The sequence below is a fragment of the Sus scrofa genome, chromosome 2, assembly GCF_054392235.1.
Source record: "Sus scrofa isolate SSC_HxYL_T2T_F1_AM1 chromosome 2, Sscrofa_HxYL_maternal_Yorkshire_Landrace_v2.0, whole genome shotgun sequence".
Lineage (NCBI taxonomy): Eukaryota > Metazoa > Chordata > Mammalia > Artiodactyla > Suidae > Sus > Sus scrofa.
The window spans coordinates 161,051,779-161,072,566 of NC_139384.1; the positions used below are offsets into that span (position 1 = coordinate 161,051,779).

The 20,788-nt window shown below is 48.4% G+C and overlaps 2 protein-coding genes across 19 annotated transcripts in view; one reads left to right on the forward strand and one right to left on the reverse strand.

Annotated features, from left to right (window-relative positions):
• CSNK1A1 (casein kinase 1 alpha 1) overlaps nucleotides 1–3,924 on the reverse strand; it is a 49,596-nt gene extending 45,672 nt beyond the window's left edge. For 4 of the 6 annotated variants that reach the window (NM_001444854.1, NM_001444852.1, NM_001444851.1 and 1 more), the window contains exons 1-2: nucleotides 3,227–3,924; nucleotides 2,557–2,663 (exon numbers count right to left, since the gene is read on the reverse strand). In NM_001444854.1, the coding sequence (NP_001431783.1) occupies nucleotides 2,557–2,663; nucleotides 3,227–3,349 (230 nt within the window). In that variant the 5' untranslated portion in view covers nucleotides 3,350–3,924. The remainder of the gene's footprint in view (nucleotides 1–2,556; nucleotides 2,664–3,226) is intronic. The other 2 variants (XR_002342016.2, XR_002342015.2) reach the window with 1 other exon arrangement.
• The window catches only part of ARHGEF37 (Rho guanine nucleotide exchange factor 37), a 77,383-nt gene continuing 58,392 nt past the window's right edge, over nucleotides 1,798–20,788 (forward strand). For 6 of the 13 annotated variants that reach the window (XR_014839159.1, XR_014839162.1, XR_014839163.1 and 3 more), the window contains exon 1: nucleotides 20,193–20,312. The gene's annotated coding sequence lies outside the window, so the exon portion shown is untranslated. Of the gene's footprint in view, nucleotides 3,036–3,971; nucleotides 4,051–20,192; nucleotides 20,313–20,788 lie in introns of those variants that run through there. The other 7 variants (XR_014839160.1, XR_014839155.1, XR_014839157.1 and 4 more) reach the window with 3 other exon arrangements.

Below are 20,788 nucleotides of genomic sequence, written 5' to 3' on the forward strand. Positions count from 1 at the left end.
GCTCACAGCAACGTCAGATCCTTAATCTACTGAGCAAGGCCAGGGTTCGAACCCTCATCCTCATAGATACTAGTCGGATTGTTTCCACTGCACACTGTAACTCGAACTCCAAAATCTTCAAGTTTTAAATTAGTGTTAACATTTCTAAAACAACTGGCACAACACAGTCTGCCTTAGTTATTCCAGCTAAACCAAACAATTTAATTCCGTATTTACCAAGTAAATATGAAGTGTATACTGTATACAGTTGATGTGGAAATGGAGGGGAACAAACTGAGCAGAAGACAGCGGTACCCAAAATAAAACTTGAGTCTTTATCTTTCCCACTTCAGGGAAAAACAGCTCTCTCCTATGTTCCTTTAAAACCAATGATGCACTTTTGTTTTCCCTGTACGCAGACAACACCACTCTTAAAACCAATCACCCTTCCCCCACCCTCACCCAAGCACTACATTTTCCCTTCCCAGAATCTTCCCAGAAGCCACACCTACTCCTGAATGCCCTCCTCAACCAGTTCCCCAAGCTCTCTTCCTTAGAGCCAGATCCTGAAAGCCCATCTCCTCTCCCAGAAAGCCCTAACTTGAAAGTCAGGTTAATCTCTTTAGCTCCACCCAGTTCACAACTAGCAAACTCTCTCGGCACTCAGCATCTTAGAATTTTGCTTACAAGCCAGTTTCACTTATTTATGTGCTTATTCAGTATATCAACTACTGCCCTTGTTGATCTGCATCAGTACTGTCCTAAATAAAAGCTACCAAATAAAAGTGCATGCACTTAACTTGGGTTTAGCACTGAAAATGCCACCAAATGCTTAATGCTTCTTGAAAATGATTTCAAATAAACTAAATTCAACCTGACTTGTGAAAATTTTAAAACCCAACATAGATGAATCTCAAAAACCTTATGCGAAGTTAGGTATATATATTTATATATATTTACATGTGAGGAAAAATGAGTATTGGGGGCTGAGGTGGAAGGGATGGAAATAAATGCAAGGGGAAAGGGGTTTAAAAATTTAAGGTCAATGAAAATAACATTTTTTATTTTGTGAAGAAAAAAGCTAGACATTCTAATCAAGATTTTCATTCTTGACAATAACAAATGTGTTTTCCCACACAGCAGAGTTTTGTTGTTTTTCTTTTAAGGGATGAGAACCATTAAGAAAATCTCAAATCTGGATCATCTCAGGTTTCACCTTAAAATTTACGTCCTAAGATAAACCCGGAATTTTCTTCCAAATAATTTACTTTAGCATTTCCCACCAATAGAACATTGTATCATTCCATTTCTTCATTAAAAATGTCTATTATCACTGAAAATTTTTTAAAGATAGTGTCATTCGGGTTGTTTCCACATCAGAATTTTTGTATATATTCCAATCCTTAATTCAAGGTTTGAGAAATTAAAGCAAGGATAGGAAAAGAGGCTACAATAAATACCATTCCGGTTAATTCACAACAACCTCTGATATATTTTTGCAAATGTTATTTTTGAGGAATTGTTGGAAAAGGGCTAGGTCCAAACTATTCTATTCTTGGAAAAGGCTCTTTAATCTCAAGAGTCCAACTAGTCTACAACCCATTAAACTTAACCGTTTAAAAGAAGCCAATGTCTTCCTTTATCCCGATTACTCTTTGCCTTCACCAATATCCCATCTCCAAAAACCCACAAATTCCCAGCTATGAGGAGTTGCTGACCACCTAACTCAACAGGTTAGTTACTTAGCAAACTGCATGATTAAGTTTTCTTTTAATACAACGGAGTCCATTTCAACACAGCGCTGCTCCAGCTGCCCTTGCCATGAGCCACCAAACTTAGGACACGACTAAAGGCAGCAAACACTTCCCTTCTCCGGAGGGCTCCGCGCCCCTCAAAGGACCCTGGAGGGGCCCGTGGAGGGACTGGATTTCACCTCGCATCTGCGGCGGCGATCGCAAGCCCGCCGCCGTCACGCCAGCCCCCTCCGTGAACCCCACCACTGCCTGCAGCCCGATCCCGGCTTTTCAAAGGCTTGAGCCGCTCAGGGCTGCCGCCGGGGCGTCGAGGAAGCCTCAGGCGTGAACCCGGCAGAGGCGAGGGCAGGGGCGTGCGGTTGAGTCACGTCGCTCCGCCATTTTCTAAGCGGAGCAGGAAGACATGTTGGAACAAAACACAACAAAAGAGCAGCCATTTCCCAGGCCGGCTCCGCCAGCCCGAGCCGGCGGGCCCCGCCGCCCGCAGCCTCAGGCCCTCGCCGGGCAATCCCAGCAGCCTCGGAGGAGCCGACCGGGAGACGGCAGCAGGCACCCCTTCCGCGTCGGGATCAAAGATGGGCCGCGCACTTTCAAAACCGCGGCCAGACGGACGGACGCTAAGCGGAGCAGGGTGCGCAAACCGAAACGCGGCCTAAGTTGGCAAAGGACGATCTGCTCGGGGACTGGGGTGACTTACGGTCCACGGAGACCCCGGCCACTCAGACCTCAAGAGCCGGATCCAGCTGGTCCCGTCCCCGCCGCTCCCACATCCCCCTTTCGGGTACCTCCCCGGGAGGAGCGCCGTCTGCCCACGGACTCTTACCGTATGTGGGGGATGCCGACCCCACCTTGAAGAATCTTATAGAGTTTGCTCTCGTACAGCAACTGGGGATGCCTGGCCTTCTGAGATTCTAGCTTCACTGCCACTTCCTGCGGGGGAGAGGGAATGATGCCATCAACATCCTTACGGACTCAATGTCACTCGGAAAGGACGGGGCGACGTGAGCAAAGCCCCAACTCTCCCGGCAGTAGAGCCAGGAGGAGAAAGCTCTCTTTGTAATTACAAAACGAGGCATCCAGCCTCAAAGGCCTCTTCAGGGGGCAGTGACGAAAGCGGCACGTCCTCTAAAGTGCAGGAAAATGATTCATCCAGAAAACGTAAAGAGAGGTCCTGAAGAAGCCAGGCGATCGGAAGCTGCGCTAATTGGAACAAGAACCCCAGGAGAATTCAATAGGGAGAGAGCGAAGCATAGGGATTCTGCCGTTCTCACCTTAGAGGATGGGTTTAAAAGTCCGAGTAAGGTGGGAAACTCCACAGTACCCCAACGTCTGCCTCGCTTCTTTCCCTTTTAGGGAAGGACAGCGGTGGAGGTTCCCAGGCCGGGAGAGCCGGCTCCCTCTGGACTTCCCGGGGCGCGCGCGCGGGGGGCAAAGGCCCGAGCCGCTGGGGGGGGGGGGCAGGCGCGGTCGGGAACCCCACCCCGGGGGATTACCTCGCCGTTGGTGATGTTGATCGCCAGGTAAATGTCCCCGAAGGAGCCAGAGCCGATCTTCCGCACCAGTTTGTACTTCCCTCCGACAATGAACTCGGCCTTGGAGCCGCTGCTGCTCGCCATCCTGGGAGAAGATGGAGGCTGGGGCCAAGCCCCGACACCTCTAGGGGACGACGGAGGCCTCTAGCGCTCGTCCGCGGAGCGCGGCAGGAACCGGGGGGCGCTGGCTCCTTCTCGGCGCTACAGGCCCGGAACCGGCCAGGCGGACCCGGATCTCCGCGGCTGTCAGGCTTCCTCCGGCCAGGCCGCAGGCTGCCGAGGCGGTGCTCGCGGTTGCCGGGCCGGGCCACTTGTTCCTGGCGGCCGCCGCTGCCTCGCTCTCGCGGCGACGTCGCCGGCTGGAAAAGGGGCGCGGTGAGTTAGGGCGGCGATCCCGCTGCCCCCGCTGCCGCCAGCTCCCGCCCGGAGGGACCCCTGTCACTCCGCCGACGCCGCCATCTTGTTGCTCCGGCTCCAGCCAACACAAAATGCCCCCAGTCCCCGGGAGCCGCTTCTTCACGGCGCGGAGCACGCTGGGAAAGGGATCGCGGGCGCCAGCCCCGAGGGTCGACGGCGAGAGGGAGGGCGGAACCGGATCCGTGAGAGTCGCGGCCCACGCTCCGAGCGTCCCCCGTCACCGCCCAAGCGCGCAGGCGCACTGCCGCGCCGCGGACTGCGCAGGCGTGCCGCGCCCGCCCCGCGCCCCGCCCCGCGCCCGCTTCCACTTCCGGTCGCCCGCTGCTCCTCCGCGGCTGCCTGTTAGTCACCTCAGACCCGCCTGCTCGGTGAGGGGCCGCGCGGCCCAGGCCTCGAGACGTGTTAGGGAGGAGTCACTGCAGTGCTCGTGGGAGGGGATGCGTCAGGCCTCCCGGGGAGTTGGGTACCGACCTTTGCTCTTGGTCGGAGGCGGTTTTCACCCTTTCGCTCTTTGCGGGGCTCCGGCCGATCTCCGCTGTGGCGGAGCTGTCGCCTCCGGTGGAGAGCGGGAGACGAGCAGCCGCGCTCGGGGCTCCCGCGGCGCAGCCCGGCGGCTCTGGCCGCCCAGGGTTTCGGAGGGCTGGAGGCCCGCTCTCCCCTCCCGGGAAGAGGGGCGCAGGCGCCAGCCCTGCTGCTCTGGGGCTTCGGGTTGCTTCCCGCTGACGCTGTTTGATCCCGGAGGAAAACCCCAATATCCAAGTCATGGGTAGTGGCACGTACGTGGTCGATAGAAAGTAAGATCTGCAGCCGGGGGAAAACGAAAGTTATCCCCCTCCCAAATGCCTTGAAACACCCTATCCTGGTCGTGTGGGAAAATGAGCTGTTGACCCCAGAAACACAGGATAAAAATGACCATTAGACCATAAGATTGGCAGCGTTTAAAACTCTACACAGTAAAAACTTTTACTGAAATTGGACAGGAGTTCCCGTGGTGGCGCAGCCGAAACGAATCCGAGTAGGAACTATGAGGTTATGAGGTTGCGAGTTTGATCCCTGGCCTCGCTCAGTGGGTTAAGGATCCGGCGTGGCTGTGGTGCAGGCCGGCAGCTACAGCTCCGATCGACCCCTAGCCTGCGAACCTCCACATGCAACAGGTCCGGCCCTAAAACAAACAAAAACATTGAACAGAGTCACCTCTTGACCACATTTTGGGTTACAAAATTTGACCTCAGACGGTTGGGCTTAGTGGTGATGATCCCAGGAGAAATGTCCATGTTGCTGTCATCTGCAGTCTGAGTCAAACGCTGACGAATGAGTGAATCAAAGCCTCAGTTGTGAAAGTGCAAAAGCGGCATTATTTTACTATCCCAAGTAAAAGAATGTCATTAAAACAGGAAAAAAATGTACCTCAACTGCAACTTTGAAAGCTGATCAAGGAGTTAGTAATGGAGTTCATCCTGAAAGATATCTTGACTAGGATTTCTCCATGTTACTTTATTTCTGGCTTAAATATTTGTATTCATAAAGCTTTAACCTAAATGTCTTGAATTTGAGAACAGAGGGAAAGAGACTTCTAAGGTTTAAGGTGAAGTTTTGAGGTGCTAACAAAACCCAGGCCCCCTGACCCCCAAAAGGACAGTCTTCACTGGTGACTCCAAAGTGTGTCCGACCTAGTTAAAACTCTCTGCCGTTCGATTTTCTTTTGTTAAAAAAAGTTGGGGTTTCCTTTTGATGCAGCAGGTTAAGGAGGCAGTGTCACTGCTGCGGCTCAGGTTCAGTCCCTGGACTGAAACCTTCTGCATGCTGGGGCTGAGCAGAAAAAAATCAGTTTTAAGTATCTTGAAGTTTCCAGAGATAGTGACTGTTCTGCTGATTTTCTACTATAGCTACCCCAAATTTGACGGATCCCTCAGCTTAAGGAGTTCACCGTAAGGGGTGAGGTGTACATTTAAAGGGTTTTTTTTTTTTTTTTTTTGGTTGGAGCTCCCTTTGTGGCTCAGCAGTTAATGAACCCAACTAGGATCTATGAAGATGTAGGTTTGATCCCTGGCCTCGCTCAGTGGGTTAAGGATTTGGCTTTGCCATGAGCTGTGGGGTAGGTCACAGAAGTGTCTCGGATCCTTTGTTGCTGTGGCTGTAGTGTAGTCCAGTGGCTGCAGCTCCAATTGGACCTCTAGCCTGGGAACTTCCATATGCTATGGATGCGGCCCTAAAAAGACAAAAAATAACTAAATAAAATAAAACAAACCACAGTGCTTATCCAAGAAAAGGTCACTAGTAGACAGGGTGTCTTTTGAGTAAAATGATTAAGGACAAGCACAAGAGATACAGACGGGTGTAGTAATGGAGAAAATAAAAACACAAGGGTGGCCTGCCCATCTCTAGAGTTGTTTGGTACAAATAAGTAGAAAAATGGAATGACTTGGGATATGTCAAACACTCTCTCAGGTCTTTGTTACCCAGCTTTGTGCATAATCAGTAGCAGATAAGTGAGTTAATGGAGTAATTGAAAACATGAGAACATCAGAAATGTTCTGTTGGGAGTTCCGGTCGTGGTGCAGTGGAAACGAATCTGACTAGTATCCATGAGGATGCAGGTTTGATCCCTGACATCACTCAGTGGGTTAAGGATCTGGCATTGTCGTGAGGGGTGGTGTAGGTCGAAGACACAGCTTGGATCTGGCATTGTTGTGGCTGTGGTGTAGGCCAGTGGCTACAGCTCTGATTTGCCCCCTAGCCTGGGAACCTCCATATGGCTCCGGTATGGCCCTAAAAAGACAAAAAAAAAAAAAAAAAAAGAATGTCCTACTCCATTTGATCTTGGCAAAGCCCAACACCACTGCAAAAAGACTACGCAATGAGCAGAACCCAGGGCCCGATTTGGGGGCGGGGGGAGAAGACCTCTAGATTGTAGGCCCCTAGTCCACAAAGCAAAAAAAGTTAAATTGTATTTAGAGAGCCTTTTAGAGTTCATAAAGTAATCTGTGATAATCCATTCGGTCTTTCTTCTAGTTTTGGACAGTGACAGCAATTTCTGTGTTCCCTTCGTGTCTTGTCTCTGTTCTCCCCCTCTGCATTATTCACAGGGTTTTGTGAAAGTGTATTGCATCTGTGATAGCAACTTCAAACACTTCTGAGACATTCTACGAACATTTCTTACGTTTTATATTGTCATTAACCCTAAATTTATTTTGATTAATTTAATTATTTGGAAATGTCTTCCTTTTGACCTGTACAGCTTCAGGATTCTTAAGATTGATAGGTTCTGTATGTATACTACCCAATGAACTTTTAATAATCCTTTACACACGTAAAATGGTGACCTCTCTTTTCCTTACAAAAGTGACAAGGAAACAATACTGGAGTAATGGATATTTATTTTATTCTTTTTTTGTCCTTTTTTAGGACTGCACCCTTGACATGGATGCAGGCTAGGGGTCTAATCAGAACTACAGCTGCTGGCCTACACCACAGCCACAGCAACGCCAGATCCTTAACCCACTGAGCGAGGCCAGGGATTGAACCTGTGTCCTCCTGGAAACTAATCAGATTTGTTTCCGCTGAGCCACGACAGGAACTCCTGTTTTATTCTGAAAAAGTAGTTTGAGATGGGAAAGGAGAACCCAGATTGTCCCTTCATTTGGGTACTTAAGGGGTAGGTTCAATAGTGTAATGAAATGTATCCTGATCCAAGTATTCAGAAAAGCTGACTATTACTTGTGACTCTACCTTAAGTATTTTACGAGGTTTCAGTGGTGTAATCTTTTAAAAAAGAAGTGAGATTCTAAACTAAAGTTTCTTACAGCTTTAGAAAATATTAATGGTATTTACTGAAGATGACTCCTGTGTTTTTAAATAGAAGGAGGAAATTAACATGCGCTTTTCCTTTTTTAGTTTCTGATAATTCAGATAATACTTAAGGTTCTGATGGGCAAGCCTTCACCAGTTCACCTTAATCCTTTTTTTTTTTTGGCCACACCCGAGGCGTGTGGAAGTTCCCAGACCAGGAACCTAACCTGAGCACAGCGGTGGCCAAGCTGCTGCAGCGACAACACCCAGATCCTTACCACAAGAGAACTCCTCCTTTAATACTTAATTGTTAGAAAATCAGATTTTCTAACAGTGAACATAGCAATAGATAGTTCGAAATTAGAAGATGCTGTGGGCACGGTCGAAAGAAACAAAAACCAACAATAATAACCACAAAATACAGCTAAGTTTGGAGTTCCGTGGTGGCTGAGCAGGTTAAGGATCCAGTGTTGTCACCGTGAGGGCACAGGTTGCTGCTGTGGGCAAGTTCAACCCTAGCCCAGGAACTTGGAAGAATTTTATTAGTGTTTTGGAGTTTCTGCAGTTTCTCTGTCCCTTTCTTTTCTCAGCCTCTGTTCTCTTCCCCTGCATTGTTCATTAGCAAGGCCGTGAAACCCTGCTCCCAGTGACTCATTATTACTCACTATAGTAATCTACTCTTCTTTGTGAGACTAAATTTGGAAGATGCTGGAGTAGCCATTGCTGAGGAGAGCAGGTCCTAAGAACACATCCTGTTAACTCTCCGCTCCCCACGCTAATGCCAGGAAGCTCTGGTACTTACCACCGGAAATGGAATAGCTACTCCATTTGATCTTGGCGAAGCCCAATACCACTGCAAGAAGACTTTCTGCAGTGAGCAGAACCCAGGGCCTGGTTTGGGAGCAGGGGGAGAAGAACTCTGGATTGTAGGCCCCAAGTCCATAAAGCAAAAGAAGTCAAATTGTATTTAGAGAGCCCTTTACAGTTCATAAAGCAATCTGTGACACACTAAATTGTGCTTTTCATGACCAGTTTTAGAGATAGGTAAAACATCTCATTATACTTATTTTATGTAGCAGTCTGAAGCTCTGGAGATGGGTGGTGACTTACCCAACAACACCAGCTTTTGAAAAACCTCCAAGACCATACCATTGTTCTATAGTGTGTGCCTGTTCACGCCCACAGTTAGCCTGGCCAGACGCTGGTGCTGCTGTAGCTCTCGGGTGGGAATAGGTTAGCAGTCAGCATCTCAGTAGGTGACTTAAATTATCCCCCTCCAGCTGGTTGATCCAGCCCATCTGCTGCTCAGTTGAGCTCTCGGTGTCAAAATTCTGTAACGTGGTGCCCAAGCAGGGTCTGGGCTCTGACTTCCAGTTGTGTCAGAACGCCTGTACTTTTGAGGGCTGGCCTATTGCCTCCGTGTCTGAGTCCCAGACCCTGTAGTCCCTGGCTCTCTAGCTGGTTCCTTGATCCTGCCTCCCTGACCTCATTGTTTACCTCCGTCCTCCTGTTCCCACCAGCCACCCTCCTAGACAGTGCTGTATACTCTTGCCACCAGTGTTAGTAACTTCTGCCCTTCCCCCGTTCAGATTCTAAAGCCAAGAGACCCATTTCATTTTTTAACTTATTAAAAAAATTTTTTTAACCAACGGACCTGTTTAAATGTTAGCTACCTAGCAGACTGTCCAAACCCTCCTTACTTCCTGTCAGATCCTGAATCAGATCTGAACTGAAACTGCTGCTTATCCGTGTCCTAGGCAAGGCAAACGATAGCCCCATTTAACCTACAGAAAACTCATATTTTTTATATTTTCTTTTGTTGCTTAGACTTTCACATTCTACTGATCATCTTATTCCGTATGTTCTTGTCCCGCACTGTCTTTGATTACCAGTTTCTGCCCACCTGAAGTAGGATGTGTAAAAGCACTTCGTCACAATCTTCATATAGACGTACCCTGCTGCTGCTATGATTAGGCAGTTCAGGCCAGAGGTGACTTTTTCTAACCTTTCTGGTGGAGAAAGACAGGCTGTCAGCTGAAATAGGAACTTCGCAATTATTGTCCAAAACCAAAAATAAGACAATTGTGGCGTTCCTCTCGTGGCTCAGTGGTTAACGAGTCTGACTAGCATCCATGAGGACGCAGGTTCTCTCCCTGGCCTTGCTCAGTGGGGTAAGGATCCGGCGTTGCTGTGAGCTGTGGTGTAGGTCGCAGACATGGCTCCGATCCCACCTTGCTGTGGCTGTGGTGTAGGCCAGCAGCTACAGCTCCGATTCAACCCCTAGCCTGGGAACCTCCATATGCCATGGGTGTGGCCCTAAAAAAGCCAAAAAAAAAAAAAAGTCAATTGAAACCACAACCGATTTCTTTATGTAGCTGACTCCTTCTGACAAGGTCACTACCATAGGCTTTTACAATGTGTCACAGGAAACAGAAATAAAGTATTCTAGGCTATCCTAAAGGCCTCAGATGATGGGGTTTTTTGGTTTGGTTTGGGGTTTTTTTTGCTTTTTAGGGCTGCATCTGTGGCATATGGACGTTCCCAGGCTAGGGGTCGAATCAGCTGCAGCTGCCGGCCTATACCACAGCCACGGCAACGTGGGATCTGAGCCACGAATGTGCCCTACACCCCAGCTCAGGGCAATCCTTAACCCACTGATCGAGGCCAGAGATCAAACCCGCATCCGTCATGGATTCTAGTCAGATTCGTTTCAGCTGTGCTGCAATGGGACCTCCCTGAGATTCTTCCAGTCAGTCTGAAGATACTGAATTTTCAAATGGCATCTACCCTGATTGATTTTCCCAAGTAATAATTACTTTTAATGTTTTGTTTTTTTTTGTCTTTTTGCCATATCTTGGGCTGTTCCCGCAGCATATGGAGGGTCCCAGGCTAGGGGTCCAGTTGGAGCCGTAGCTGCTGGCCTTCGCCAGAGCCACAGCAATGCGGGATTTGAGCCATGTCTGCGACCTACACCACAGCTCATGACAACACCAGATCCTTAACCCACTGAGCAAGGCCAGGGATCAAACCCACAACCTCATGGTTCCTAGTCGGATTCGTTAACCACTGAGCCACGACGGGAACTCCTTACTTTTAATGTTTATACAGTTTTGTTCTTTGCTCATTTGACCTTATGTCAAAAAAAGAGAGATATCATGGGAAAGTAATTTCATTATTCTAAGTTTTTATTTTTTTAATTTTTTGTCTTTTTTTTGGGGGGGGGCCTCACCCTTGGCATATGGAAGTTCCCAAGCTAGGGGTTGAATCAGAGCTGTAGCTGCCAGCCTACACCACAGCCACAGCAACACCAGATCTGAGCCACCTCTGCAGCCTCCACCACAGCTCATGGCAGCGGTGGCTCCTTTAACCCACTGACTGAGGCCGGGGATCAAACCTGCATCCTTATGGATGTTGGTCGGGTTCGTTGCTGAACCGCAAGGGGAGCTCCCTGTTCAAAGTTTGTTGATAGGTTGACTGAGGCCCAGAGATCTTAAGTGCCCAAGTGCACTAAATTAGTGAGGGCTGCATTTCTGTGCTTGAAATCAGACTTTTTCTGACTCCAGATAATCTGCTTTTTCATTTCTCTAGTCCGTGCTCTCAGGACTGTAAAGTATTCTGGGAAGGAAACTGCCCATTTATTTCAAGATTAATTGAAGATATAAAAACAGACGTCTACTGGGAGTTCCTGTCGTGGTGCAGCGGAAACGAATCTGACTAGAAACCATGAGGTTGCGGGTTTGATCCCTGGTCTTGCTCAATAGGTTAAGGATCCGGTGTTGCCGTTAGCTGTGGTGTAGGTCGCAGACACGGCTCGGATCTGGTGTTGCTGTAGCTCCGGTGTAGGCCAGAAGCTACAGCTCCGATTGGACCCCTAGCCTGGGAACCTCCATGTGCTGTGAGTGCAACCCTAAAAAGACACAAAACAAAACAAAAAACCCAGACATTACTTAATAGATCATGTGCCTTGCCACAGAAAGGGTAGGTTCAAGCAGCTGCCCGCGGTGGTTTTCAATCATTATGCAATGCTGCCATCTTGTGGACACACTCACTTGCTGTTGCATCAGCTGGCTTCTGTAGCCTAGCATGGTTCTGGGCCCGAATTACCTAGTTTTATCTGAACAGTCAGATGCCCAGGAAAAGGCTGGAGCTGGGGAAGTTAGAAAAACATTTAAGGAGCTAGGCAAGCGTCAAGATTTTGAGAAGACCTGTTGTGTTTTCTGAACAAGATCTAGCATTGGTATTGTTAGCTGTACTTGAATGCTATGATACAAAGTCAGCGCATCGTATGTTACATGGTCACAGGATAAGAGAGACAGGAAAACAAAGACATATCTTTTCCGTATGGATAACCAGTTATTTATTCCATCATCACTGATGGGAAATCCTAAGCTGGGTATTTTAAAGAACAGGAATTTATTTTCTCACAGCTCTGTAGGCTGCAAGTCTAAGATCAGGGTTCCAGCAAGGTTAGCTTCTGGCAAAGACCTTCTTGGGAGTTGCAGACTTCTTGTAGTTTCACATGTGTGAAATTCTTTTTTTTTTTTTTTTTTTTTTTGGTGTTTTTGCCATTTCTTGGGCCGCTCCCGTGGCATATGGAGGTTCCCAAGCTAGGGGTTGAATTGGAGCTGCAGCCGCCGGCCTGCGCCAGAGCCACAGCAATGCGGGATCAGAGCCATGTCTGCGACCTACACCACTGCTCACAGCAATACTGGATCCTTAACCCACTGAACATAGCCAGGGATCAAACCCACAAGCCCACGGTCCCTAGTCAGATTCGTTTCCACTGCGCCATGATGGGAACTCCGCGACCAAAATTTTTAAATAGCCCCTTATGTATATCTTCTCACATACTCATTGCTCTTCAGCTCTTTACCTATTGTTTCCCTTCACAGCACTTACTAGTATCTAAAATTATGTATAAATACACAGTTACATATTTCTGTGTATTTTACTCTCTAAGTGACTTATTCCTTCACTAGAACATTTGCTCAATAGGACTGGGACTTTTCTGTCTTTTTTTTTTTTTTTTTTTTTAGGGCCGCATCCATGGCATATGGAGGCTCCCAGGCTAGGCGTCTGAATCGGAGCTACAGCTGCTGTCCTACACCACAACCACAGCAACATGGGATCAAAGCCATGTCTTTGACCTACACTGCAGCTCACAGCAATGCCGATCCTTAACCCACTGAGCAAGGCCAGACATCAAACCTGCATCCTCATGGATGCTAGTTGGATTCATTTCTGCTGCGCCACAGTAGAAGCTCCTTGTCTTGTTCACTGATGTGTCCCCCAACACAGCGCCTGCCTCAATAATAGCTCTTGAGGGAGCTCCCTGTTGGACTGGTGGTTAGGAGTCAGTGCTTTCACTGCTGTGGCGCTTGTCTGAGAACTGAGATCCCACATCAAGCTGCTGCTTGGTTTGGCAAAAAAAAAAAAAAGCTTTGAATGATTGAATAGAGTATAACTTTACATATGTACATATTCAGCATATGGCTCTGAAACCTGCTTTTTCTTTTTTCATGTGATAGTTCTGCTTTGTCATCTTTTCCTGCTTTTTGTCAGTTAACCGTATGTCATATCTATAAAATGGACTTCTTCACATGTCCATACCACAGAATAAGCCATGTTCTTTTAATTGGTTGTGTAGTATTCCACGGTGTGGAAGTTCTTGGATTTTTTTAACCAACTCCTGCTGATAGTTTTTGAGCTGTTTCTAGCTTTTTTTTTTCCTTTTGGTCTTTTTAAGGCCGCATCCGTGGCATATGCAGGTTCCTAGGCAAGGGGCCCAATCAGAGCTCTAGCGGCCAGCCTACCCCACAGCCACAGCAACGCCAGATCTGAGCTGTATGTGCGACCTACACCACAGCTCATGACAATGCCGGATCCTTAACCCACTGAGCGAGGCCAGGGATCAACCCCAAAACCTTATGATTCCTACTCAGAGTCATTTCTGCTGTGCCACGATGGGGACTCCATGATTGTTTTTTTTAAAGTCACAAACTACAACCATATGCATATATCTCTGTGCACTTATTATAGGATAATAGTGAAATTTCCGAGTCAGAAAGGTTTTGTCAACTCACAGGCTTACAAATTATACCCTTGCCTACCTACTCATTTGCTGATCCTAAAATATGTGGCAGCAAGCCCTGGAGGCCATACTCAGGGTGGTGAATGCATATTGCAGGAGAGGGAATTTCCTTCTCTCACTAGACTCCTTTCTCATGCAGTTTCCAGGAGGGCATTCCTTTGACTTGACTAAAGGGACCCTCAGCTAGAAACCAATGAGTGAAAAATCTGATAATTCAAACAGTACTTAAAAAGGCAGTGGTCAAATATTTTAACCATGGTTGTACCAGGTAGTGTGAAACCAGCTGAAAGGAGTGTGTGGTGTGAAACGCAGCAGGTGAAACGCAGCAGTTGAATGAAATTGTTGGTGAGGAAGCTGAGTAAAAGGCCAGCTCTCCTCCACATTTGATCTGACTCTCTTCAGCCTCTTCGCTGCCTGCCTCCAGGCTGTGTTCACCAGGTCTTTGTCCCGAAGCGTTTTCTTTTTCCGTCCTTGCTACTTTCCCAGGGTGAGCTCACTCACTCAGCGTTTCCTGTGCAGCAGATACGCCAGTGCCCCAACCCTGCGCTGCCAGGCCCAACTTCTCTCCACCTTTCCCCTGGGCACTTTCACGTGGACAAGCACAGGGGGCAGCTGGTCCCTAACTGGCTGTATTGCTTTCCCCCAAACCGCTGCTCCAAACCTGATCCTTCTCTGGGATACTTGTTCTTTAATGAAGACTGCTGGCACGCGTCTCAGAGTCAGCATAGGCCTTCCAGGCTCCTATCCCGTAGATCAGCAGATTCTGCAGAAAGCTCTCCAGCGTTTTTCTCGTCCCTCCTCCTCTGCTTCACTATTACTGCAGCCAAGCGTAGAGCCTATCATCTCTCCCCTGTGTGAAAACTAACAGCTTTCCACCTGGTCTCCCACCCTTCAGCCTCATATCCTTCTGGGATCCATTTTCCATTCTGTGAGCAGATTATCTTTGGAAAATTCTAATAATATCATGCTGTCCCCACACCTCAGTGACTCCCTCATTGCCTCCTTAGCATGGCATACATGCCTGCCTCGCTTTCCAGCCCTGTCTGCCACTGCACACCCCAGTTACAGTGAAGCGATTGTAATTTCTGAAGAACAGAAGGTAGTTGCAGGTTATCATGCTTTTGCAGTTATGCCTGTGCATGTCATCCGCTTGGTAAGAATTCCCTTTTTAGGACCTTTCTTGTGGCCCAGCAGAATAAAGTTCTGGTGTTGTCATTGTAGCTCAGGCGGCTGCTGTGGCGTGGGTTCAGTCCCTGGTCCAGGAACTTCCACGTGCCCTGAGCACAGCCAAAAAAAAAAAAAAAGAGAGAGAGAGAGAGAAATCTCTTTAAAGACTCAGCAGCAAGGATCACCTTGTTTTGGCCCTCCAACCTCCCGGTAGAATTGCTTTCTCTCTCCGGCAGCAGATTTTGTTGGCTGCCTACCCAAGGTATTCGCCCTCATGTTTCCTCTTTCCCAGTAAGACTCCAGCTTTGTCAAGGCTACACGGCTACATGCTTCAGAAAGGGAATGGCCCAGAGTTGAGTCTTCATCCGTCTACGCCAACAATTTCAGATTAGGTATGGTTAGTGTGGACACACTGTTCTAGGCAATGAGGGAGAAGTTTGCTTGCTGGAGAGCTTTTTGAAGGGTTTGTTCTCTTGGTCTTTTCTTCCAATAGACGTTGTAGCTTCTGGACGAGTTAGATTCTAGACCCAAAGGTGTACTGACGAATACGAGTGTGGTAGGAGCAGAGCAAGTCCCTCCAAGCGGGGCTAACAAACCACGATGGTAATGGGTTAAACCCAGTGGCTGGAACTAAGGCACACAATCAGTGATGGCGTTCCAGCCAAGGAGACTTAGGGGGACTCACCTAAGCCTCAAAGCCAAGGCTCCACATGTTTGTGCAAATTAAGAACAGGATGGTCCAGGGGTCGGGCCCCTGGCCTGGCTCAGGGGGATAAGAACCTGGCGCTGCTGCAGCTGTGGTGTAGGTCACATCTGTGGCTCAGGTCTGATTCCTGCTCTGGGCACTTCCCTTTGCCGCAGGGCCAAAAAAGAAGAGAATGTTCTGGAACTCGGGGCTGAGTCTGTGTAGGGAGGTTGTGTTCTTGCCTGTAGGAAGAGGGAGCCGGAAAACCTGCAAGGGAAGAGAAAACAGCGCTGTCCTTTGAAGGGTTATTATTCCTACCAAGGGCCAGGTGCCCACAGGGAAGCCACTGGAAGCCAGAAAGGGGAAGGAGTGGTGGTTCTCAGTGCAAATGATCAGCCTGGCCCAGAGCGGATGATACACCGGAGGAAATGCAGGCTTTGGAGTCAGACTGCTGACGCTGCAGTCCTAGTTCCGCCACCTCTAGCAGTGAGGCCCCTGGCAAGTTTCTCAGTCTCTCTAGATCTCTGATTTCTCTTTTGTAAAAAGAAGATGGTAGTACCTGTCTTTTAGGGCTGGCTAGCAGAGTAGCTGCTTTATAATTTGGACTTAATAAAGCAGTCGCTCTTGTTTATAAGAACGTTTGTGTGTTAGTAATGAGGTTAGCACACGACCATGTTATCTGATAAAAGTTTAATTGTGCCAAAGACCTGGCAACAAATAATTTCTTGACCTGTCTTTTTGATAATTTAATAATATCTCAAGATAGAAAAAATGATTTGAGAAACATACACTTGGATTTAGTGGAATTTTTAAAAGATGTTGGTGGGAATCTTTGGAGAAAGCACCCACGTGAGAGACAGTGTGGGGTCGCAGTAGACTTGGCTGCGCACTTGCCACCCATGCTGTGTGCTCTTCGACAGGTTACTTACTTAATCTCTCGGCTTCAGTTTCCTCACCTGCAAAATGCAAATAATATCTATCACATAGGATGATTGTCAGGATTAAAAGTAATCCATGAAAAATTTCTGGCATATATTAGGCACTTAGTGAGTAGCACCTATTTTTATTATTATTGTAGAAATTAGTAATTTCACAGAATTAAATGAAAAAATAGATACGATCCCAAGACTGAGACCTTTTTTTTTAGGCAAGGAATGGAAGTGCTATTAAGATAAAGCACTTGGGAGGAGTAAAGGCAGGCAGGCAAGGAGGCTCTAAGACTGAGACTTGAAAAGAGGCAGTCTTTTAAAAAATTTATTAGAAAACTAAACTGGATTTATTATGCTCGTGGCACTGTCCCTAAGTACACTTTTGCGTCGTGTACCTCTTCTCAACTTTCTTTGCTCAGCTCTGCAACTGTGATTCCCATAAGGAGTAAAAGGCTTGGAGGGAAAACGCTGGCACTATAATGCAGTACTCGGATCCGCAAAAGTTTTAAAACGTTGAGTAGTAAGTACGATAGCCACCTCTTCCAGTTTTGAGAGTTCAGCTCAGGTGCTATGTTAAGCCTTTTATACAGATTAGACTCTTTGATTCTTTCATTTTTTGGCTTAGAAAGTGTTAGAAGATGACTGTCTAGTGGACATTTGTCATACTCCTGGCTCCTCAGCCTCCGAATTGTCTCTATGTTTGGGGAACAAGTCACTGTGTGAGGCAGGGCCATACATCTCACTCGTGGAAGCCAGAAGACCTTGGCATCAGTTGCTCCTGATTGTTGCCTGATTAGCCCATCCCTCCAGGATTGTGACTCTGGAGACAAGGGTGCAGGGAAGCAGGCAGTGTGTAGAATTTATTATGGTGGTGATGGCAGCCGGGTCAGCTATGGCACCCAGTCGCCAGGACTTTGCCAGTGTCCTGTAGCAGCATCCTTGTGCTGTGATTTCCTCTGTGGGCCCCCCAGCTTCCACTGGTGCTTGCCTGTATGCTCTTAGCCTGGTTTTCTAGCCTTTCCGTTGATTCTCTGAGCTCCTCAATACTTTTTCAGTGAACTCCTTTTCTGCTTGTTAACCCAAATCAGTTTTTATTGCGTACAACTGGAAGACGCTGGCTGGAGCATAGTCTTTAGGTAATGTTCAAACCAAAAGAGTCTGATGCGCCCCTAAAAATACACAAAATGATACATTTTAGAAATGGATCACTCTGTTGAGGGGAGAAGTGAGGGAAACTCACTCTTTTTTAGGGCCACACCTGTGGCATATGGAAATTCCTGGGCTATGGGTCAAATCAGCCACAGCAGCAGGCCTATGCCATAGCCAGGGCATCAGCAGATCCAAGCTGCATCTGTGACCTACACCACAGCTTGTGGCACCTCCAGATCTTTAGCTCACTGACCAAGGCCAGGGAATGAACTTGTATCCTCACAGACACTATGTCAGGTCCTTACCCCACTGGCCACAATGGCAACTCCGGGAAACTCTTTTTATCTTTAAAATGCTATCACTGGGGACAAGATGATGTTCATTTCTTTGTAAATATTCTAGAAATCAATCCCAAAGGCAACTGGATTCTTTTACAAGAGGTTTCCAGTCAAAACAAACTCATCGCTCTCTAGAGCTCTGAGAATGCCTCCTAAGCTGACAGCTAGATTGCTGCTCATCAAAGTATTTGTGACCCAGATGAGAGATGGGGAATTAGTGCCAATATATGAGAAATTTAACTCAAGGAAAAAAAGAAAGAAAAGAAAAAAGAAATTTAACTCAAGATAAGCCAGAATGCTAAAATAGAATCAAAGACACATCAGTTTCATGGATCCAGTGTGGCCATGGCTGTGGCGTAGGCCTCAGCGGCAGCTCGGATTCCACCCCTAGCCTGGGAACATCCGTGTGCCGCAGGTCCAGCCATAAAAGGAAGAGGGAAGGAAGGAAGATTGGTCTCAAGTGAAAATACTGTCAGCTTGTCTCCTTTCCCTTCAATTACCACATAAATAGGACTCCAGGGCAGTGGGGATCCCGGTACCTCTCGGACCCTGCATTCCAGTAATTTGCCCGGGAGGTCTGACGTCTGTATCTGAAAACACAAGCAAGGAGGAAAGGCACATATTAGCAATGGCAGGTCAAGTAGAGCAGAGGATCCCGGGCCCCTGGGACAAGACCCTCACCCCCCAACAGGAAGTCTGCCCTAGAAGTCAGACCTGTTTGGGGCTTGGGTCTGCATTCCCTGAGTGACTGTGGACAAGTCAGTTCACAGCGCTGGGACTCACATTCTCTTCAGAATTCCTGCAGCAAGGAAGGAACGTAGGGGTCACCCACGCCAGCTCTTAACCTTTGCATGACTCTTTGAAACATCCCCAGTCAGCCTCTGCTTGAATGCTGACTGTTCGTGACAAGATGCTCGCTCTCCAAGCAACCGATGTCATTTCTGAAATGCTGTTAGATCCGTTCTTCCTTATATTTGCAGCTCGTCTCCCTATAGCGCTCCCCCTGCTAGTGGCGCCTGAGGTCAGATCGGGGACGTCTGATGCAGGGACAGTTCTTTCAGAAAGCTCTCGACTTTGCTCTTCTCCACTAAAATCACCCGTCCTCTTCTAGTTTCATCCGTCACATTGGAGATACGGCACCGTTCTGGTCTTTATATTTTTATGGAGTGGTGACTAAGCGCCCTGAGGCCTCAGACAGAATTTGAGTACTGGTCCTGTCACTTAGCTGTGTGACAGTGGGCAAGTTCTTTCAATTCTCTAGCCTCATTTTTTTGGGGGGGGGTTGCCTCAGTTTTTCTTTTTCTTTTTTTTTTTTTGTCTTTTTTTATTTTTATTTTGTCTTTTTGCCATTTCTTGGGCCACTCCCGTGGCATATGGAGGTTCCCAGGCTAGGGGTCAAATCGGAGCTGTAGCCACCGGCCTACACCAAAGCCACAGCAATGCGGGATCCGAGCCGCGTCTGCAACCTACACCACGGCTCACGGCAACGCCAGATGGTTAACCCACTGAGCAAGGGCAGGGATCGAACCCGCAACCTCATGGTCCTCGTTGGATTCGTTAACCACTGCGCCACGATGGGAACTCCCAGTTTTTCTTTTTAAAATGAGGATAATAAATATACCTCTTAGAGAAATTATAAATGAGACAAATGAGAAATCACAAGTAAATGGTACCTGGCACTGAGTGAGCGGTATTTCTACTGCTATCACTAATAGTAAAGTTCACAGAATGCGAATAAGCATAAAAGTTAGAAGGGTTTAGAAAGTTAATTGAGTCCATTCATGACTCTGCAAACATGATTTGGTTGCTCCGATGGGAACCTTTCTGTACTTTTCACAGTAATGGTTATTTTCAAGTGTGCGTTCACTGACAGGCGCCAAGGGGCCGGGACCTTGTCGGTGGTGATGACCGCTGCATACCTGGTGCCTGGGCCAGTGTCCTGCTCACTGCTGGGAGTCAAAGGAGGAGACTGGCGCGGTGATCTCAGCCTGGCAGAGGGCTCCTAGGAGACCTAGGACAGGAACCTGGGCGGCCGGCACTAGGAAAAAAAAGCCTGCAGTAAAGTGTTTGGGGCAGGAGCACAGATACTCAGTGATCCTGGGGCCCACAGTCCCACGGGGGTGGCCTAAACAGGTGCGGCTCCCTGTATGGGGCCGACTAGCCAGACAGAGGAGAGGCGACTGAGTGAGAAGCGCAACGCTGCAGTCGCCAGGCCACCCCGCTGGGGCCCACTCCAGGGAGCAGAGCAAAACAACCTGCCTCCAGATGGACAATTAACAAAGGCGGGAGCCGGGGCCGCCCCTCCTCGGCGCACGCACGTACGCAGCCTGGGCAGAGCCGCGCCCGCCCGCGCCCTCCGTGGGAACAGAGCGCCCGGGCCGCAGCGCCGCGCGGGTCCTGGAGCCCAGCGCCTCTCCTGCCCTGGCTGCGCAGTCCCCGGGGCGGCCGAGCTCCCCGCAGGAGCCAGCACTTTGCGCGTGCGGTGAGTCTGCCCGGGTGCTTGGGGCCCGCAGATGGGGCCAGGGAGGGGCGCGGGAAAAGAGCTGCTTGATCAGATCCGGAAAGGGCGGTGGGAGCGCGCAGGATCCGGGTTGCTCATAGGCTGGCTTTGTGTCCCGAGCCTAATGGGGATGCGAGCAACCTGATCCAGTTGACCCCGGCGGGTCAGTTTACAGGTGGGAAACTGAGGCCCAGGGAGTTAAGCTGGCCTGTTGAAAACGAATTACTACTCCTCGTGTCTGTCTATCCGTCCCTCCTTCAGTGTAGGATTGGTTATGGCTTTTAAGAAGAACCCATGCGCTAAGACAATGGAATAACACAAACAATGGTTAATAAAGTTTTCTTGCCAAGATAGGTGTAATTAGAAATAGACAGGTAAGAGCAGGAGAGAAGAGAAGGAAGTCTGTGATCCGTAGGTGAGCTGCCTGGGCCAAGGGCCCTCGGAGAAGTGCTGCCAAG